Source organism: Pezoporus wallicus, unplaced genomic scaffold (assembly GCF_028554395.1).
Source record: "Pezoporus wallicus isolate ANWC-B61680 ecotype Strahan unplaced genomic scaffold, APGP_CSIRO_Pwel_v1 scaffold_2584, whole genome shotgun sequence".
Classification (NCBI taxonomy): Eukaryota; Metazoa; Chordata; class Aves; order Psittaciformes; family Psittacidae; genus Pezoporus; species Pezoporus wallicus.
In genome coordinates, this window is record NW_026642851.1 from 12,158,801 (window position 1) to 12,181,035 (window position 22,235).

At 37.6% G+C, this 22,235-nt stretch overlaps 1 protein-coding gene and 1 non-coding gene across 3 annotated transcripts in view; one reads left to right on the forward strand and one right to left on the reverse strand.

Annotated features, from left to right (window-relative positions):
- ZEB1 (zinc finger E-box binding homeobox 1) overlaps nucleotides 1-22,235 on the forward strand; it is a 126,617-nt gene that overhangs the window by 82,515 nt on the left and 21,867 nt on the right. For both annotated transcript variants that reach the window (XM_057432851.1, XM_057432850.1), the window contains exon 2: nucleotides 18,574-18,774. In XM_057432851.1, the coding sequence (XP_057288834.1) occupies nucleotides 18,574-18,774 (201 nt within the window). The remainder of the gene's footprint in view (nucleotides 1-18,573; nucleotides 18,775-22,235) is intronic.
- On the reverse strand, nucleotides 15,466-15,584 carry LOC130611773 (5S ribosomal RNA). The gene has a single exon (XR_008975313.1). It is a non-coding gene; the product is annotated as a 5S ribosomal RNA (ribosomal RNA).

Genomic DNA, 22,235 nt, shown 5'->3' on the forward strand with positions numbered 1-22,235 from the left:
CCTGTATTCTTCCCAGGCCACCTGTCCTTGCTTCCACCTTTTATAAGCCTCTTTTTTCATTGGCATTTTCCTCAGCAGCTCCTACTCATCCGAGGAGGTCTCCTGGCCCTCCTGCTGCACTTCCTTCTACTTGGGACGCACCACTCCTGAGCTTGTAGCAGGTGATCCTTGAATATCAACCAACAGTCTTGGGCCCCCCTGCCCTCTAGGGCTATATCCCATGGAGCCTTATTAAGCAGGTTCCTGAAGAGGCCAAAGTCTGCTCTCTTGAAGTCCAGGGCAGTGAGTTTGCTGCATGCTCTTCTCACTGTCCTGAGGATCTCGAATTCAACCATCTCATGATCGCTGCATCCAAGGCTGCCCTGGCGAGTCACATTTCCAAGGAGCCCTTCCCTGTTGGTGAGCATGAGGTCAAGCACGGCACCTCTCCTTGTCGGCTCCTCTATTACTTGCAGAAGAAAGTTGTCTTCCACACACTTGAGGAACCTCCTGGATTGCTTGTGCCAGGCCGTACTGTCCCTCCAACAGATATCAGGGTGGTTGAAGTCCCCCATGAGAGCAAGGGCCTGTGAGTGTGAGGCTTTTCCTATCTGTCTGTACAGTGCTTCATCCACAGAGTCCTCTTGATCAGGCGGTCTGTAACAGATCCCCACAGTAATGTCTCCCATAGCTGTTGTCCCTTTAACCCTGACCCACAAACTCTGTGTTGACTGCTCACCTGTCCCCAGACAGAGCTCCATACTCTCCAGCCTATCCCTAACATAAAGGGCAACTCCCCCTCCCCGCCTGGCAGGCCTGTCCTTCCTAAAGAGCCTGTAACCTTCCATTCCAACACTCCAGTCGTAGGAGCCATCCCACCAAGTTTCTGTGATGCCTATTATATCATACCCCCGTAGACGTGCACACATCTCTAATTCCTCTTGTTTGTTCCCCATGCTACGGGCGTTTGTATAGAGGCAAAGTTGCCCAGGGAGGTTGTGAATGCTCCATCCCTGGCAGTGCTCAAGGCCAGGTTGGACAAAGCCTTAGGTGATATGGTTTAGTGTAAGGTGTCCCTGCCCATGGCAGGTGAGTTGGAACTAGATGATCTTAAGGTCCTTTCCAATCCTAACTATTCTATGATTCTATGATTCTAAAGTTGCTGTTCTGAAGTGACTGACAGATGTTTCTTACTGTCCTCCTCAGTATTCATCTGTCATCAAGCATGTCTCTGTTGCTTTTTTAAGGTCTTTTCCATTCATTTACGTAAGCTGGGAAAATTAAATTTAAGAATGTCTGTAACGCAAGTCAGGTCATTTACGTGAATAAATGCAGGGTTGGATGTTTTCTCCTTTATTTTGAAACTCATCTCTTTATTTAAGCTACTCCATCACTGATCCTTTGTTTTCATTGCTGTTCATTGACCTTACATATGAATTCAATGTCAAATGGAACAGCTAAGCTGTTTTAAATTAAAGTCTCAAAATGTTTAACTTCATCCTTGTGTAGACGGTGAGAATTTGGAGGTGTTGGACTAAATTGAATACAGTTATGTATCACCATTAACTAGTCTTGGAGCATACCTGCTATGAAGTCCAGTATCATAGGTAAAATCTCACAGCTGTCTTTTATGCGCTGATATTTTACATCATCTTCATTTGCAGGACTCTTTTTTTAGAGTATTGATTTGTTGGGAGCCTTTTACAAGCTTCACTGTGCCGTGTGTTGATCCTATGCAAACATGAGCGCATGCTATCTTGGAAATTCAGTGTATTGTGTAGCTGCGTACTATAAAAAGTAATTATGAATATTTAAGAAAGAGTTTAGCATTAGCTTATTAGCTACTATTCATTCAGCTCATATTACAGTAATGTTACACTAACTGGAGTATGTCAAAAAGCTCGTTTCTCACTTCTACCATGTTGTGCCAACACTTCATTTGCTCCTCCACATAATTACAGATAATCTTCAGTATCTCTTTTTATATGGGGGGGGGGGGGAGGGGAAGGCAGCAAGAAACTAATGAAAGATTAGAAATATTTTTGCCTGTGTTTGGTTTGTTTTTTTTTTTGTGATGAGAAATTCTGAAATAGTTTAAGGAATAATTCACTTTGGAATATATACGGAAACAAATCTGAGACTGAAGCAAAGCAGTGGAGGGAGCTGTTCCAGAGGCCCAGCAGGAGTTGATGGACAGAATGTCTTTCTCTGAAACTCAGTCATGTTACAGAACCAATTACTGTAGTTTTGTTTAATAAGGAAAGCTATTTCTCTTCTGATTGGAAAAATGCTTTCTTGGCCATTGCTTCCTTAAACTAGATAAATTATTTAAATTAGGTCAAATTAGATATAAACATTGGAAATTCTTGCCCTTGTGTCAATTGTAGCTCCCTTCTTTCTATACTGGGTTTGTTTGTGAATTCCACACCTTTCTTGAGGGAAGCAGATTTTTTCCTAAAACGTTGATTAATAAACAAATTTTCAGTAGTTGTCAGGAGTTTCAGTTGGTGGTAGGATTCAGAAATATGAGACTGAACTGGAATCAGTGTAATACAAGGCTTAAAGGCAAGGGTTGTCATTTGGAAAGTGACTTAATTCTCAGGAGAAGAAGCAGAGAAGAGTGGGAGCCCTACCTAGTGTGTGTTGCTGACCTTCAGGACAGGAGAACAGGCAGCCCATGGTTTTCTGGGCCAGTTCCATTTGTCTTCAGTTCAGTCTCAAAGAACTGAACTTGTCAGATTTCAAACTCATATCCATTGACAGACCGTCAAAGTCTATGTGAAAATGTGTGTTATTCTATCTGTAGATGCATATAGCTGTTAAAGGGGAAGGGGTATACTTAACTTGGGTGCAAGTGGTGATGAGGAGTTCAGGCAGGTGCTCAAGCATTAGGAGTATTTAAGCAGAATTGCATGTTCTCCTGTGGCATGTTTTTTCATTATTTACATATTGAATTAGATGAGTGGTTCAAAAAAATACTTTACTAGGGATCATGTGTACACTCAGTGTTTTCAGTAGTCAGTTAGCTGTTGAAGATCTTTTTCCATAGTAATAGCATTTTCTTCTGCAGAAGTTCAGACAGAGATAGTATCATGTCATCGTTTTACATCTGCTCAGAAGTTCCAGGCTTAGCAATATATTTTCTTATTCATTAAGGCCGCTTTGATAGGTAGACTATCATTCTTCAAGGCTACGGGTGCTGGTTTCTCAGGATATTATTTCACATTTTAAGGAAAACAGTCTGAAGTGGTTTGACTAGCTTGCTAGTTCATCTAAGTAGTTTGTGTTGAGAAGTGAAGGACCTTGGTTTTTTGGTTTATGCTAGTGCCTAAATTTAATATTTCTTTGTGTTAGAGTGCATTCGTGAGTCTGTATTTCAACAAGAGGTGCTTGTATGTTTTCTTCTTCATCCTTGCAGCACTTTCTTAATGATGCTTTGAATCTTCATCTCTGATGGGAAGCAGCTGTAGTGTCAGAGTCAGCCTGGCTGTGTGAACCTAGAAGCTTGTGGGTCTCTTTTCATACCTTCTTTGTGAACCTGACTTCTTTTGAAGCATGTGCTTCACTATGTCTGTGAAATATTTTAATAGCTAGATAAGGGTTGTGCATCAACATGGGGAATGAAGAGCTGGTTTATCCAGTTCTTGATCCAAAAATCTAGGTATAATTGCCTTCTTGGGGAGATTCAGTAGCTATATATGAACAGTTTTTGTACAGGAATGGAACAGTGCAAATCCAGATTACAGTTTTACAGAAGTCAACAGCCCTGCCTTTGGAATCATCTATCATAAATTACTTGATCTTATAAAGGTCTTGGTAAAATGTGTGCTGTGCACTAGGTTCACAGCCTTTTGAAGTGAAGAGGTTAGTGTGGAAAAATGCATTTATTTCTTTAGTATAATGTTGGAAATACCCATTAGGTTTCATTCTGATTTGTGTAAATATACAACATTTTATTTAAATGAGTAAAAATTCACTAACCTATAATTTCCTAATGTTCTTTTAGCAGTGTATATCATCCTTATGGAATGCATCTTTTGAAAATTAAACTATTTCTTAAGCTTTGTACTGCCATTTAAACAGAAAAAATGAAATCTTTAATAATCTCATGTGTCCACCTGTTTAAATCAAACACCAGGGAATGTCTACCCTTGAAACCCAGTAAATCCATTGCATTTTTTTATTGTCTCTTTATTCATGCTCCTACACTGTAGTAGGTTTCTGGGAATGATAACTGCTTGTTATCTTGCAAAATTAACAAGAAACACTTAGAATTTAGGTGGTGCTTTATTTCCCACTTCACACAAATAAATTATATACATTGTCAGTGATTTAATATTTTAAAATAATTGAAAATCAGTAATGTGAAAAATCTGCAATGCAAAAATGAGCCTTGTAAAAACAGAGTAGATAACTTAAAATTGGAGAGACTTGAAACTTGCCATACCACTCCTAGAAAGTAATTTTCTACTGCCGTGTTTTGTTTGATTAGCTGTAAATATAAATGCAAAACATTATGTGTGTGTCATATATGAGTATGCATAAGAACCTCGTGTTATTCAAGATGGAAAGCTACATGAAGCAAACCAGATCGTCCAGATTACATACTAAAATTGTGTCTGACTACACTTTGGTATCCTAACATCTCTTTGTAGTCTTTATTTTCCAGAAAAGTGAATTTGGTATACTTGATATAACAATGTGTCGTGATAATAACATATAATCTCTAAAACTTTGCTACCCTGAATTCAAAAGTCAAGACCCATATTTTTGAAAACTGAAACCTAGATCACCATTAAAAATCTATTCTGTCACTGTGTGAAATCTGCGTGAAACCAAAATGTAGCTGCTCAACTTAAAAGTCAAATTAATAATAAAATTAAAGAAGTCCCTGGTCGTTTGTCATAAGCAGGAGACAGCATGGGGAGTTACTTTCATGCCAATGTTTAAATTTGTAGTCAGAATAGATAGCCACCTTTATGCATTTGACAAACTGGCTTTCAAGAGGTATAGTTAAGGGATTATTTAGAGGTTAAGAAAAAATGCTGTGATATATGAAATAGGAAAAAAAATATTTCTAAATAGATTTATTTTGAGAAATTCTTAATTTAGATCATATTTGCACAATATCTATTTGAAGTTGTGTAATTTATTCTTCTGTTAATTTAGGAATGAGGAAAGAAAAATGTCAGGGCTTCATAAGGCATGTGATTCATTATGGTGATATCTCTGCCATGAATATAACTTTCTTAATGGTGAAGACTTTTCTAATGGCAGTCTTATGACAGTCATAATACTTCAGGGGCAAGAAAGAATTACTGTAATAGGCTACTCTTGTATTTAAAATGTGGCACTTGGAGTGTCATTCCTCTGCCTTGTTTCTAAGAAGATCTCAGAACTTTATAAGCCAAACTGGTACTCCCGTATTACAGTGGTTTTATGGTCTATTAAATAAATAATCACTATTTATAAACCTAGCTATTAATGTTGTAAAGTCACCAGTATTATGAAATATATAATATACATTTCTATAAACATGTGAGCTGGGTCTTCCTGAGGAAGTAACCTGGCCTAATTGTTACAAGATTCAGGCCTATTCAGGTACAAGTGGATAATGCTCTGTAAGAGTGGATAACAGTAGTGCATTATGTCACACGGTAGTTGAGTTAGCATGACGGACTGATTTTGGATACAGTTGGTAGTTTGTACTAACCTGAGTTTTTAGTTACAATGCCAAAACATGGCTGTCAAGTTTTTGAGTACGTATTAAGGTAATTATCAAAATGTAGTTCAGATTAATTCTTTAATGAGGATAAATCTAAAGCAACTGCATTACAGTTGTGATGAATTTATGCTACAGTTATGAATAGAAAAAAGGATATCATGCTTTTTTAGCAAGTTGGTCTGTATGAGGGAATTTGTAATTTTGGAGCATGCTACTATGATGCATGTGGTTTATGCCTGTATATATCTTACAGTGAGTACCTCCATCTTGCTGCAAATTCCTCTTATGGTCCACATTCTTCCAAATTATTTGTACCCATTGGTACCTACTACCAGTATCCATTGGTACCTAGTACCAGTTAATTATGAGACAATATTCTGTGTCTCATCTTTAACTTGGTGACATATATCTGTGTGCAAGGGTTAATTGTTAATTTTTTTTTAATAATAAGTAATCTATTTTTAAAAATATATCTCCAAGAAAGTAATTAATAATCTTGCATTTTAAATACTTCTATTAGCTAACTTTTTTTATATGTGAGAATTTTTATGATGAAAAAATTCCCAAGCACCTGTAGTAGGAACTGTGTAGAAACAATGTGCCCATTATATAGTGTTTTAAACATACAGGAGAGTGGTACAGTTACCAGTGGATAAATAATTTTTTAGAGAGTGAAATAGACTATGTAACCCATGGAAATACTTCTTCCTCTCAGTCTTTTCTCAGTTTAGTTTACTGTTCTCAGTTATTCAGTAATTGGAGGTACTAAAAGATGAAGGCTTCTCAGATATTTATATATCTTATGCTTAATTTTAATGATCACCACAGTCGGTTGTCTCAGAGGCAGTAAACCATCGCAGCTGTCAGACTGTACTTGGCTGTCAGGGACACTAGTCAGATGCGTAGATTGGTTTTTCCAGTCTTCTGAGTAAAATGGTAAACTATAAAACTAATCCTGGTGGCAGAAATGCAAAATTACCTGGGATGAAATAGGACATGAGGGAAAGGTTTCTACTTTTTGCCTATTTAATTTGGAGCAGAAAATGACTAGGTCGTTACAGTCTAAACAGAATTAGTCCCCACAGGATATTCTTTGAAAATTCAGATTATTTTTTTTTATCATAAAAATTGGGACTTTATTTGATATTTATATCATTATAGTTATATAGAAAAATTATGTGTGTTCTTTAAAAAGACAGAAATGGGCAGAGAGCAGGAGATTCAGTCACAAGTTCCTGCCTGTGCGTTATGTAGCTGTCCCCACCTTCTGATTGATACTTATTTTGACCACATGCATTCACAAATATAAATACTTGTAAAAATTTCCATGCTGAATAGGAGAGGTTTTGTCATCTATAATGCATGAACACCTTTCTGCATTTTATGAGGCTGCCTTAGGGACACATGTAAAATGGGGAGCTGAGAGATGATGAACCAAGGTATGACTTCTCCCCTGACGAATGTTAAAAGCATCAATGAAATTATTAACTTCTTTTTTTTCTCCAGTAGATTAAGAAAAAAAAAAATGCTGGAGGAAGGGATATGGTTCTTTCTTTTCGCTGTAAGTTTTTGTGAATACTTCTTTAAAGTATTAAACTTACTTCACACTTCTGTAAAACTTCCTGACAGCAGCATTTGACATGGAATTACTCAGAGTTAAGTTCTCATTTGTAGAAAGCTCTGCAACCTTGGCTTGTAAGTGGTGATAACAGGTAAAGAGTACAGTTAATTTTTTCATATACCTTTGGCTATCTTGTTCCTAAATATGATTTTTTTTCTTATGGTACTATTTTTAGTACTTCCAAACCTATAAGCACCTTATAATAATACCTTTTTTCAAATTATGACCCCACTGACAATTTCTGTATTTGCGTGTAGAATTTACATCAATCCAGAGTGTAGAGGGATAGAATATTTCAATGATAGTTAGCTTTTTCATTAGAAAAAGGACCATAATTTGCAAATCCAGTAGAGAAATTATCATTGCAAGTCCCTCTCTCTTGCTGATAGACTGAAAGCTTTCATTTTGCGAAGCTTTAAAGCTTCTTTTTTAGCACAGAAGAGCTGCCGAGTAATGAGAATTCTCAAAGCAGCATGGTGAAAATTGCTTAAGTTACTTTTCTGAAGTATCCCTAATAAGAGAAATATTTCAAAATCAATTTTTTTTGTATGATGGTATAGGTTTGCATTTCCAAATATAATTGTAAGCTATCAAACCTGAAAATACCTATGTGAGTATGTATATTTATCTATAAATACATAAGCATATGTCTTCCTGTATTTTAAACTTATTATGGGACCAAGACTACATACTTGAAATAGTAATTTGTGTACTCTCTACTTCTCATCCACAGACTCATGTCGATTCTACATGCAACCAAATTCTCATATAAGCCCGAGAGTTGATTTTAAACTTGTTTCCCGCCCTTATGAGTTGTGCAGATTTTTAACGTGTAGCATTAAGGCACTGTTACAGCATCTGGAAAGCCATTCAAAGTTACATGTATTTGGGGTGTTGTGCTTTTAGGAAAGGTTTATGTAGATCCTAACGTACAAATGCTGTGATTTTATTGCTCAGGTTATGGACAGTTAAAACTAAAAGGCACGTGAGCTACCTTAAGAGCTCCCAGTTGGTGACCTGTACTAAGACCCCTTGTTGAGAGGACTGCCTGCATTAGTTGTAGTGATGCTTTCTAATCATAGAATCAGAATTATAGAATAGTTAGGGTTGGAAAGGACCTTAAGATCATCTAGTTCCAACCCCCCTGCCATGCATGTGAAACCAGTGTCCTAAATTGAGCTTGTCATCTACAATCTTGGGAGTTACCTAAATACAGTTAAATTACTGTGTCTGTGATATTTGCTCCAAGTATCATTTATGTCATCTCAGAGTCTAGTTCTAAAATTGTAACCATTACCCTCATTGTAGGAAACTGATCCTGACTTAGATCATCAGGCTTTGTTCCAGACTTTGCCTTATCGATAAAAAATATAATCAACTTTGAGGGCTGGTTTTAGTGTCAAATACCGATTCATTTTAAAACCATGATTTAAAATTAAAATTTGTGTTTGCACCATTGATTTTAATGTGTGTTGTGTAAGCCAAGTCAGACATTCAGTCTCGCATTTGGGACATTGTGAGCACATTTAAAATTAGCACATTTTAGATGCTGTCCATTTGCAAAGCATTTATTTTAAACTCCAAGTTTCTTTGACTGGACGAGAAGACCAAATAATCAAGTGTGTGTGTATTGAGTTGATTTCTATACCGTAGTGTGTATTAGGATTCTTGATTTTTCATGGGTTTTATTGTGTTGGAATATTCCATCAGTATGTGTCAAGCTGCATTTGAGTAGACATTAGTATTCAGTTAAGAGATATGAAAACATTTTGAAAGAGATTTTTATTAGTTAAACAAAATTATCAGATATGTGCTTGGTGCATGTAAATGTTTAGACTTACATTTTTGCAACTATTCATGTATTTATATAAACACATGTCCGAGATGCAAGTTTGATCCCTTCAGGCAGAGGAAGGACTGAATCCAGGTCCCCTTTTCCTGTGTGAGCACACTCGTGTATATGTCTAAATAAACAGTAAATTAATCTTTTATATATAGAATATAGTTCTTTTTTCCACAGTTATAGCACATACACTGTTCTTAAAAACAGAATTATTCCTCTGAAAATTACAAATATTTTTTTAGATTAAATTTAAAATGGATTATTTCAGAAACTGTGCTCTGGCAGAAGTTATTTCAGTTGTTTGGGTTTGGTTTTATTTTCTGGAATGATTTAATCAAAAGAGTAATACAGTTTCCTCACACTTTCCACATAACGAGATCTCATTGTAGTGTATTTTTTACTGAGTTCAACAAGCTACCTGATGCAATGTTTTCTGCTACCTCCACTCCATTCTGTAGTGCTAGTGGCTATCCCTTTCCTTTAGCTCTTCCCTGTGTTTGTACTTCAAATGGTAACATGATTGTGTGTGTATTATTGCATGGAAGCTACTCACTAATTTCAAGCGTATATATTAAATTGGGAGAAAAAATATGAAAAGAACATAAAGGGCTGACTTCAGTAAAGTAGCTTGTCAGTGGAGAGGCATAAGTAAGGCATTTCATTCAGTAGTAGTAATAAAATTAATAGTATGACCTGAAATATAACTATAAAATACTGAACAATAAATTATCAGGTTTCTGCCTTTGCAATATATTTTGCTAAAAATATCTTTAAGACCAGAGCAAAATAATACATAGATGCAGATTTTCAGTTGATCTGACAGAGTGAATGGATTCCAGGAGATGATTGTAGGCTGTCAGAGCAGAAATCCATGAACCAAGAGAGCACTTAACAGAGCACAGGAGTTGTTCCAGTTTGTATAATCAAAGGTTTCTTTTCTAACAGTATTAATGAATAAGCTTTCAAGTTCTTCCATTAGAATTTGGAAGAGCTTATAGAAGCAGGATCTCTGAAAGATCAGAATCCCACCTGTTCTAGGTCTCCAGTCTTTTCAGTGTTGAGATACTGAGCCCACACAACTCTAACATGTTGGTGATGTGTCCAACATCTTAAAAAAATTCAAGGGTGCTTCTGTTAACTCAGAATTCCTAAAAATTGGTTAGGGTTTATTTTCAGTGGAAAGGGAGGATTTTGGATTAAGTATGGAAATATATGAAAGAGGTGGGTAGTAAGAGTGTTGGACCAGACTGTAAGTAAAAGACAGTGACTACTGGCAGGAATTGAAAAGATTGTAACAGATCAGGTTCAAAGCATTCTTCCCTCTGTATGCTTCCAGATCCTGGTAATACATGTTAGAGGTTACAGATTAGTTCTGTTGAACCCTGTCCTCTTTTTAGTGCAGTTCTGTGCTGTTGCCACCTGATCTCAAATTATTTTGATATATATTCCACCACATTTTTTTTTATCTTGTTTAGACGAGTAAATTCCTATCAGAATTTGAGTGATATGAACTTGATTGGGTCATTCTTCGGGTTGGAAATGTTCTTCTTCATGTCATCTAATGATTCTGAGAGCAGATCTGGGAGGGGAAGCAGTGAGTGGGCTCTGCTGCCAGGTTTTTGAGTTTTCCTTCTATTGCCACCAAGGTCACTCACCTTTCTGGGGAATCTCCCATTATAATATATGCTATGGAAACAGTTAGTCCTACAGTCTTTCATCAAAGCAGCATTAGTGTTCACCTTAAATTTCCTGGATTCATTCTTTAAATCAAAGAATAAAAGATTCTTTTCCTTTTAGTACCATTGACTAGACATATGTATTGTTCTTTCCTAGCTGTATTCAACTAGCAAAATAATATATTTCTCTGGTTTAGCTCTTTAATTACTAATTCCATTTGAACATATTTCTTTTTTAATTAGAATTGTGCAACATGATACACCTTCTCTGCATTTAGGATGGTAAAAATCAAGAAAGCAAAGCTCATTTTATGCAATTTATTTTGCAGTCATTTACTTTTAGAGCTACAGATGCTCATTTATTGTTTAGAAGTCAGGCTATTGTAGCAAGAAAGTGATCAACAGGGAAAGAAGTAGTTATGGTTCATAATGTGCATTTTTCATATATTGCTTTTTAATATATTTCATCTTTTATTTCAAAAGATACATAGTAATGATAGAAAATTATTTTTATTGAATAAATATTTAGTCTTCAGTGTCATTTGTAATATATATGTTGAAAATGGGTCATTTTCTATTTATCTGTAAAAGTAAAGCTAAAATTAATAATGAAACTGTTTAATATATAATTTTATGCTAAGGTTACATGCAATGCAATGGACAGAATAGGCTTGTATATATCTGTAATACATCACATATGCTTGTCTGGTGAACATGGATTACAGCCGTGGTTCATTATCTGAGTCAGATTTAGCTTTTACAATGAAGATAAGATTCCCTTCAGTAGTTGCTTCTTCCCTGCTGCTGATGGCCATCCCCAGAGCAGTGGTGGCTGAGGGCAACGTAACCTTTCTTGCCATCATTGCTTTTCACAGAGCAGTGTCTCATCGTGGAGATACCGAGTGCTGTTTGTGCCAGTTTTATGTGATCCAGGCTGAATTATTTTGCTTTGGTAGTCACTTAAATTACATTAACTAAAAATAGGTATTACTGAAGTTTAAAATATTTGTAGTTACTTCAGAGGAAAGCTGTAACTGCTCTTTTAAGCAATGTTTTACATGTGTTTTTTATTTTCTGGAATATTTGGCCTAATTAGAAGTCCTTTGAAGTCATCATTATGTGTATTCAATTGAATTTCTTTTAGAGGCTTTAAGACTGTCCATACGGCTTTTCTACTAAATGTATTTCAATTCTAGCCAAAAAGGTGTAATTAAATTTATTGCTTCCAACTTAAGCAGTTACTGTAGTGCCAGGCATCAACTGAGGCTCATGAACTTTGCTGTCCTCTTCTTTCAGTTGTGGCTATCCTGAGGAAACATGAAGGACAGAGGAGAAAACACCCAAAGTGATGTGTGGATAGGGAAGCTCTGAATTTGGCTCTACTATTGAACTGGAGAAGGGAGAAGGGGAGGATGTTTACCTCTGGAGTTGAATCCCGGGTGCTTTAGTTTCAGGGTTTCTTTAATATCTACAAAGAGCTGTGAAACATGTACCTAAAGCATGTCTGAAGCAAATGAAGGCAGCAGCCTGCTATTGCCACCTCTTAGTCTTGTAGGGCACCAGGAGCAGATCTGCATTGCTAAAGCTAAGCTTTGCAGCCATGCAGGCATCAGTATAGTACCATGTAATGGGATTTTAATTTTAATTAGTTAAAAATACAGTAAATTACAGGGCTTGATTGGTTTTTTAGCCATCATTTCTATTAAAGAATAATACATTCTTTGAAATCAAACACTTGACTTTGAAAGTCGAGTGTTTAAAAAGAAGTTGGAAAATGTCAGAATGAAGATTGTTCAAACTGTTTTAATTTGTCCCTTGCATGTGTGCATAACGATAAGATCTTTAATTATGTGATCACATAATTTTTCACAGGAGGAATGGTGCCCAGAGAATGAATTAGGGGTGTTTATTAAAGAAAGCTGTTGCCTCCAGAACCCTTGCCTTAATTGCTAGAAAGTGTAGTAATTTTAGTAGAGAGCTGCAGGAATCAAAAGCACGCTCTCTAAGGCATTTGAAAGCTCCATGGAAAGACTGGATTTTATTCTCTCTCTTTTAAGGAGTTTTTATGTGATTTTAGAAGGTTACTTATTTTGGGGGTGATCTCTGTGTATGTAGTTGCTGTGGCATGCAGTCCAGGATACCTGGGCTCTGAGCACAGCTGGATTGGAATGAACAAAAACATGCTTGAAATATGTGAAATGCTGTATAAATTCAAAGTCCTCTGAAAAGAAAGGCACAAAACATCTTACACTGACGTGGCAATACCAGGATTGCCAAAAGAATCCTCTGGGTTTTAAGTAGACAGTTTCTGTTCTGTTAAATGGAGATAAACCATCAACCTACCACAGTCCAGTAAATTATGTGTTTTGAAGCATTCCTGCTGAATGCCATGTAGGGAAAATATATATAATCATATGATTACATTAGATGTAGTTATACTATATTGTGTAATATAATATATAATTAATATATACTATATAATGAGTATATAAAATAGAGGATATAAAGTATAACGTATAATAAGGAATCCCAGTTTGGCTAGCATCCTATAAGTGAGGCTTTGGGAGCACTGCTGGCTGGTGGGGATAAAGAGAATGAGCAATCACTTTGCAATCTGAAAAAATGAGGCAGGCTGCTACAAATACTCAGTTCACTCCATAAAACTGAGTGTTCCATGCATATTTGCCATCACTGTACGAGATGAGGCAAGGATCTTGTAGAAGGAAAGCAGCATGTAATCATTTAGAGTTGCTCAACGATAGATGGATGTTTCTGTTGGTTTAAGTACTTGACTTGCTGCTGCGTCTGGTGTGTGGATTGCGCGGCCATCTCGAGCGTGCCGAGCCCTTTTAAATACATTTTATTTCCCCCAAAGCCCTTTGTAAGAGGAAAACCAGAATGTTAGAGCCAGATTTCTTGCTGATTTTATTGTGTTGCCTTGTTGACAAGTGCTCTTTGGTGGAAGGAACTTAAATCCCAAAGACCATTTGTTCCTTACATTTTATGGAGAAGGTGGTATTTTAGAGTTTGCAGAGCTGGCACATGAGTGAGCGTAGTGAGAATTTATGAACAAGTTTCAAGGTAAATAGAGCCATAGTAAATAGATTATACTTAAAATAAAAAAATAGGTAATGAGGAAAAGAAGATATGGGGGTTTTCTGTAAGTGTAATTCTTCAGGACAAACTTTCTGATTAGATTTTCATTTTCCATGGAAACCACTCTAAACCTAATATAAGGTATTTCACTTAATTTCCCAAGCGAAGCAAGGAATTTATTTTTTAAAAATCAAGTATTCATTATCTACAGTACTGCAATCTGAACTTTTGCTTATAAAAACTTTTGCTTATAAATTTTGATTCCTGCTCTTACTGATCTCCTTTCTGTGTGGCAAATTTAAGTATGTTGGTGTTCTGTATTAATAATGCTCCACATCTAATCATCACAGTAAAACCTATTTAAGACAACAGGCCAAAATAATTTTTTTCACTTTTCCATAAAAGTTTCCTGGTTTATGTCTTTCCGTGCACTTTTTTAAAATTACATTTACAATTTCTCAGGCAAATAAATTCATATATCTCTTCTGCTTTGGTGAGGGAATACATCTATGTTTCTCTTTCACACAACATTACAGCATTCCTTACAGTACTTTTTTTACTTCACAAAACTAGTTACAGAATATAAAGTGAATATCAATGTACTGATTGAAATGGACCAAATACTAGTATTCAGGTAATTTGCCTAAATTTGTTGTCTTAGAAGAGGTCAATATCATGAATAGTGGAGCGTTACTATATTTTTTAAATAGCACTGTCTGTATAAAATATGAAAACATGGAATGATAGTTTTAAATTCAGAATGCTCTTTTCTCATGCTTACGCATGTTCTAGATGAGGGATTTTTCCCCTGAATTGGAAGGAAATGAGATGGTAGCCAGTCAGTTTATAATGTTACTCACTTTCCCTGCTCAAATGCATTTTTAAATCACTAGAATATCTACTTAAAAAAAAAAAAAAAAAAAGCTAACCTCAGAAGAGCAGGAGTCTAGGTTGTTATTTATCTACCTCTACCTTAATGGGTGTCCTGGGTTCAGCAGTAGCAGTCATGTTTTTTTCCTTTGTGTTAACTGGTGCAGTGCTGTGTTTTGACTTCTAGTTTTGAGAACAGCGTTGGTGAAGCCGATGTTTTCGGTTGTTGCTAAGTGATGTTTACCCTGACCAAGGACTTTGTGAGGCTCATGCTCTGCCAGGGAGGAGGGGAGGCTGTGAGGAAGCAGAGACGGGGCGCCTGACCCGGGCTAGCCGGGGAGGTATTCCATACCACAGCACGTCATGCCCGGGGTGGGGGGTAACTGGGAGTTGCCCGGAAGGACACGGGCTTCCGGGTGGAACTCGTTTTCTTGGCCGGTGGTATCGTATTCTCTTCCCTTGTTATTTTCCCTTATCATTGTTTTAGCTGATAGTAGCGGTGGTGATTTGTTGCTGGACTGTTCTTGTCTCAACCCGTAGGAGTTGCACTCTCTCGATCCTCCTCCCCGTTCCTCCGGGAGCGGGGAAGGGGAGAGCCCCGGTGCAGGGAGGGGGGGGGGAGACGAACACGGACCTTGATTGTTGTCAGCAAAAAAGCTTACAGCACCTGGTATTCCCAGGCGGTCTCCCATCCAAGTACTAACCAGGCCCGACCCTGCTTAGCTTCCGAGATCGGACGAGATCGGGCGTGTTCAGGGTGGTATGGCCGTAAGCAAAATGCAATCAAGGGACATTGTATTTTTGAATGAGAAAAATATGATAGAAAAGGTATTGATGTCTTGATTTGATCTAGGCACTTGAGAAATCTTGGAGGACAATACATCCCATCTCAAGTAAATTATATTAATTTTATCTAACCCCCCACATTTTTCTCTCTACACCAGTAGAGAGATTATGACTGAAAACTAGGCTATTCAGCTCAGATGTAGACATCTACATGGTGGATATGTAGGACTGCATTCTTATACTGGATACAGGACATGTAGTGGATTCTACACAGTGGATATACAGGACTTCATTCAATAACCTTCAGTCAATCAATTTGTAAATTAATTCCATGTAAGTGCCTAGGGCTGCCTGAGTTGCCCCAGAATACCCAACCTGTCTGGTACATGGCTCTCACAACACTTATGAGACAGACAGGGATCAGGTGGGATAGCCTAGTACATCTCAAGGATTTGTCCTTGGAAGCCTATGTGGGAGCAGCTAAACTGAGACACAATTTCATGTGATTTCATAGACTGATGTTCTTCAGTAGTTTTCTGTGGTGACTGTAAACACATTGCAGAAACTTAGCAGTCAAAGCAGCACACGCTCTTCTGGATTTTGCAGTTGTTCGGTAGTGAAATTCCAAAATACTGGAGGGGCCCACTGACCTAGATACTTGCCCATACTATCCCACACACCCTGCCACTCATGGCTGTCCAGCCTCTGGGAAAATCTCTCGGTCCTCCTACATCGTCGTTTGACCCCAGACAAGACCCAAACCTGAATCTGCTTAACTCTTGAAATCAGTAGTGGGCAAAACACACTCTGTATGCGTGTTAGCATGGTGATTCCCATCACCATCAGCAAACAAGTCTCAAGAGCATTAAAAGGCCATTTAAAAAATTCAAAACTCTCAAATGTAAATGGTCTGGGGGGACGACTAGGAGGGTAAAAGGATGTCTCCTTCACAGGTTGAGCACCTGAGAAGGAGAAAAAAATGTGTAATGCACCTCCATCATATACCTCCCAAAGTATAAAGGTGGTGACCACACTGGGAACATAAACCAGATCAGTTTCATGATCAATGATTCTATTGTATTACAAGTCATTACCATAAAGTACAATGGGATAAAAACCTTAGCCCAAGCCCCACACTTGAAAAACACTAATACAGCCAATACCGGATGGACGTAAGATATGGTATACTGAAACTGTGAGATCAAGAGGAAAAACCTTGAGAGCCAATAAATCAGCATTGTGACGAGTGACTATCAATCCAGTCAGATCTGTTCTTATCTCAACCCCTCGTGCCCCACGTTGGGCGCCAAAAAGAACTGTCGTGGTTTAAACCCAGTCAGGTAACTTGTTCACTCACTCCCAGTGAGTGGTGCCAAGCTGACAACAATCAAGGTCCGTGTTCGTCTCCCCCCCCCTCCCTGCACCGGGGCTCTCCCCTTCCCCGCTCCCGGAGGAACGGGGAGGAGGATCGAGAGAGTGCAACTCCTACGGGTTGAGACAAGAACAGTCCAGCAACAAATCACCACCGCTACTATCAGCTAAAACAATGATAAGGGAAAATAACAAGGGAAGAGAATACGATACCACCGGCCAAGAAAACGAGTTCCACCCGGAAGCCCGTGTCCTTCCGGGCAACTCCCAGTTACCCCCCACCCCGGGCATGACGTGCTGTGGTATGGAATACCTCCCCGGCTAGCCCGGGTCAGGCGCCCCGTCTCTGCTTCCTCACAGCCTCCCCTCCTCCCTGGCAGAGCATGAGCCTCACAAAGTCCTTGGTCAGGGTAAACATCACTTAGCAACAACCGAAAACATCGGCTTCACCAACGCTGTTCTCAAAACTAGAAGTCAAAACACAGCACTGCACCAGTTAACACAAAGGAAAAAAACATGACTGCTACTGCTGAACCCAGGACAATGGGCTGGATTTCACATGAAAGAATCAGTCTGGCTTCTCATGTGCTAACAGTGACAAGATGCAGGTATCATTAAGTAGCATGATTATGTGCCTTCCAGGTCAGTTATTCTGATAACCACTGAAGGAGTACTGCAGCCATGACAAGTCTTGTTAGTTTATTCATCAATATATTTATTCTCTTGTCTTAAACTGTATTTTAAAGCATTTCTGTAAGAAATTCAAATGTGGCAATGAAGAAGTAATGCGCATATAGATGTAAATGTTTAATAGTTTATTTTCAGTGTAACAAGACATTTCAACAGATTATGAAAGTGATTTTTTTTTCCTAATACATAATCCTTACAGTTTAAATTGAAATGGCTATAACTGATCTTTTGTGCTTACAAATGAAGACTATTTTAATAATAATCTGCTCCCATATGGCAGAAGCATATATCGTTGTATAATCCTTTGTCCACAAGACTCTCACAATATGTTCTTCAGGCTGAAATGTAGAGTTATTACTTTTTCCTGGTAGCTAGGGAAAATATTATGCAAGATTTCCTTTGTAAGTCACCTCTGAGATTTTTCCTTTCACATTTCGTGCTGTTGAGTCTTTAGTGGGATCTTTGGGTGTAACTACAAGAGCCTTTTTGCTTAAATCAAGAGCACTTTAGCCCTTCTGAGTCAAATCTTATTGTTCCTATTTATTGCTCCTTGATTCACATACCCATCAGTTACAGGAAAAGCCAGCCAGAAGGTGGACTGGGTGCGCATAGCTAGCATAGGTAACTGCAGACAAGGTCTTGTTTCACGGGACCTGACAAGAGCAGTTGAGCTGCCATCTCAAGTGTGGTCAACCTGGGGTCACTTGGCCTTCAGTGTCAGTTGTTTCCCTGCAGTTTTGTGCCTTCTATACCCCAGTGATTGCTATATATATATATATACAGCTTATCCTCTTTATGCACAGCTATCTGTAACAAAATATTGTTTAACACTAGTAAGACAAAGTTCTGAAAGCTTTGGACCTCCATGCTGTAAATGAGTATATTGATCAGTATTTTGCTTTTTGTCTGTCTACAGTCACCAATTATAATAACGTGGTAGAAGCAAACTCAGATTCAGACGATGAAGATAAATTGCATATAGTGGAAGAAGAAAGTGTAACTGATGCAGCAGACTGTGATGCTAGCGTGCCAGAAGATGACTTGCCAACAGACCATACAGTATTACCAGAAAACAGTGAAAGAGAAGGGAGTACAAACAGTGGCTGGGAAGATGAAGGTATGTTCATTTTCACTGATGATGATATGTAAAGAAAGGTTTCTAAAGTGTAGATTCACTAGAAATTTTTTTTGGTCACTTTGTTAGCAACATTGTTCCCAGGCTAAAGTTGCAAACACTACACTACACCAGCTACTAAGAAGGAGAAAAATGACTGCTGCAGCTGAACCCAGGACACTGAAATAACGTGTGATAGTCATAGTCAAAATAGAGGGTTTTTAACATATTTGTATGTATATTGTAATATATTTCATGTTCTTTTTTAATATTTGAGGCAGATTCAAAGGTGCATTCATTCCACCAGCATTGTTAAACAGGAGCTTCAAATGTAGGTTCTCAAGGGTGATCAGAGACTAGCCACTTGCTTTTCGTTTTTCGTATGGCAGGTCTCTGCCATAACTCCCGGTAAGGTTCAGGGTTTGCTCAACTTACAGAGTAAGCCATAAGCCAAAAACATGAAACAGTAATATTCAGATATAAATTTCTCCTTCTGAGCTGCCTCTGCCTTTTCCCTTGTAAAATATAGTAAAAAAAAAAGGTTTAGATTATTAAGTTTAGAATTTGCTCTCTTATTCATAATGAATCTGTGTTTCAAAAACACTAAAAGGACTTAAATGTTTCACGTATTATGCAGCAGCTTTAGAAGCTGAAAATTTGAAGCAATCAGGAAATAGGCCTTTTTTACTGTGGAATCAGATCCCGAGTTTCATAATAGCACACAGCATGCTTACATTTGTGCCAAATTGGGATAAATGCATAAACTATTGGAAATTATCGTGGAATTTGGCCTTAGTTCCCTGAAAGATAGAGAATATTTTCTGTCATATCCTTGTTGGTGTCTGATCTCAAGCCACAACTCTTCAGCATCTACCTTGTTAAAACTGGGGGTTTAAGATCAATTGCATGACCTCACATCTAAATAAACAGAAAGCAGTCAGATGGTCCCTAACTGCAATCCAGCTGAGAGAGAGCAGCTGAGAGTTCAAAGAATAGCATCAGCTCAGCCTGTTTTTACATAGCTGCTATTGCCAAGGTATGCTGTGCAGGGAAATGAGTATTTTGTAGCTAAATTATTAGGTAGGTAATTTTCTTAGTTCTTGTAATATCTTTGCTCTACTGCAGGCTGTATCTATCAGGAATTGCAGTTACATAAAAATGGGCTGTGTGTAGACTATTTCTTGAACCCTTCAAGTGTAAGTGTAGGAAACCTGAAATAGGGAGCGAAGAGCAGCGCTGCCTCACAGAGGTGCTGGGTGAAGACCCTTTGGACTGAATTTGCTGGAAAATGTACCTACACACAGGTAGTCATGACACAGTGTCTTTCATCAGAAAACCTTTGGTTTTTTTCAGAGCTCTAGACATGGGGTGGCATCTTTTTTGACTCCTTATTTCAAATGTAGTATTTTTAACCTTTTAAAATTAGTTTTCCAAAATGAAGCATTTGAATCAAATTCTACTGTGATTGTAGAATTCACTATGTAGGCAATGTTTTCTCTGCCTTGGTCATTGCTGATGAAGACAGGCTTTCATCAGTGTTTAGACAGACAAAAGATTAAATAGTTGCCATACAGGCTTGCTCAAACTAAATTTCTTCCGTAAAAATTATGTGTTCTGAAGCCTCTTTTGTAGCAGTCTGGTGATGACTACATGAGAAAAATTAAGGATACATTAGATTTTACGGAGCTTTGACTTGCTGGGGTAAAATACTCTTTACTTTATTATAGCTTTCCTAGAAGGAAAGGTGTGACCTGAAAATCATTAGTCTTGGTTGCACATTAGAAATCTGAAGATTTCTAAGAGAGGAGTATTGAATGCATGATTTCTCTCATGCAGGGAAATGTACTGGTGTAGGTGTCTCTGCAACACTAATACCATCTTCAGGGCTAGCGATTATTTTTAGAATACATACTACAGCAGTTTTAGTAAGTTGTGTTTTATCAGTAAAGTAGTACTGAAAGTTCCTGGGTTTAGCTCAACCTGACAGAATGAGTTTTTTACATATTTATTCCGTTCACAAATGCCCAGGAATAGAAACAACACACGTAACATTTCTTCATCAGATTAGTTTCCTTCCGTTTCTAGTCATTCTAACTGACTTTATGAAAGACCTTCAGAACAGGTGTTTTTAAATATAAGGTGTGTATCTCAAGAGGTTTAATGGAAACGGTTAAATGGGTTTGAAAAAGTGAATCACGTGTATCCTGCACAAGTTCTTGGCTGTACGCCAGCATTCATGTGTGTGATGATTCTGTAATGTGACTTTTATTTTTTTTTTTAGTTAGAAGTAAAACCTACACTACAGATGTTTGGGGGTTTGTTTTAATTAAGGGTTAAATTTATGGACTTATTATGTTAATGCATTTAAAAATCCTTATTATGTATTATGAGTATTTAGCAATTCTAGAGATCTCAAGCCCTGGAAGTAGGATATCTTTGAAAATGTCAAAAAATTGTCTAGACCTTGAAATAACCTTTAAAAATTAAGGAAGTTATGTTTTATGTTTAAGTTCTTCCTGGAACTCAAAAATTCCTTTAACTCATAAAATTTTAGGTTGAGCCTATGTGCTGTAAGATGGATTGTGTTCTTTCTGTGTGGTGTGGTGGGTAGCTGAGGAAGGTTACTGTACTATTCTTTATTAATTTCATTTAGGAGGAAGGCTAAACAAGTGTAGCATCTTTTTGATCAAGTTTTTACTCACATAAGCAAACAACCAGGCAATACTGTAAGCTGTAAATAGCGCTTGCTACATGCATATCAGAAAATTAGTTCTAAAGAATTTAAATTAGAAACTCTTGATGGGCTTTCGAGTTTGTTCCCTTCTCTGAAGATAAGACTGCAGTGAAAATTTCAATGAAGTCTGACTTTCTGCCAGCATCCAAATTTTCCATTTGCTAGTGGTTTTAATTTCATCAGTATCTTACCCATGGAGAGATCTTTACAGTCAGCCTATAAGGCAGTGATTGTGTCATGCATGTTCGCCGCTAGTACACACTGCTGCCTGTGATCTGAAAATCATTAGTATTTAACCCTGGGAAGTCCCACTGTATCTCTAAACAGCTGCTCATAAGTGATGATGAGATACAGAAGTCCAAGAACATGTTTTAGAATTATGTGGTAGGTCCAGATGTAGTGGCAAGATGGATATTCATGACCTAGATGTTATTCATGGAAACCTGTATTTAAGCTGTCATTCAGCAGGTAGCTCAAATTTCTTCTGGAATTCAGAGCTGTGATTTCTGCTTGGTGGAACAGCGGTTTAAAATCTGTTCACATCCCTTTCCGTTGCTTCCCAGCAGCTGTATTTGCAGCATGGTAATTGGCCTTCTGAAGGGACAATTGCAAAGTTGCCTTCCTATGTGGACCATCCATAGCTACAAAGATGGAGCTCTAATTAACATTTCTCAAATTATTAATTATTCCTACAGCATTAAGGAAGATCACTCCCTGTGGAAAAGGGCTC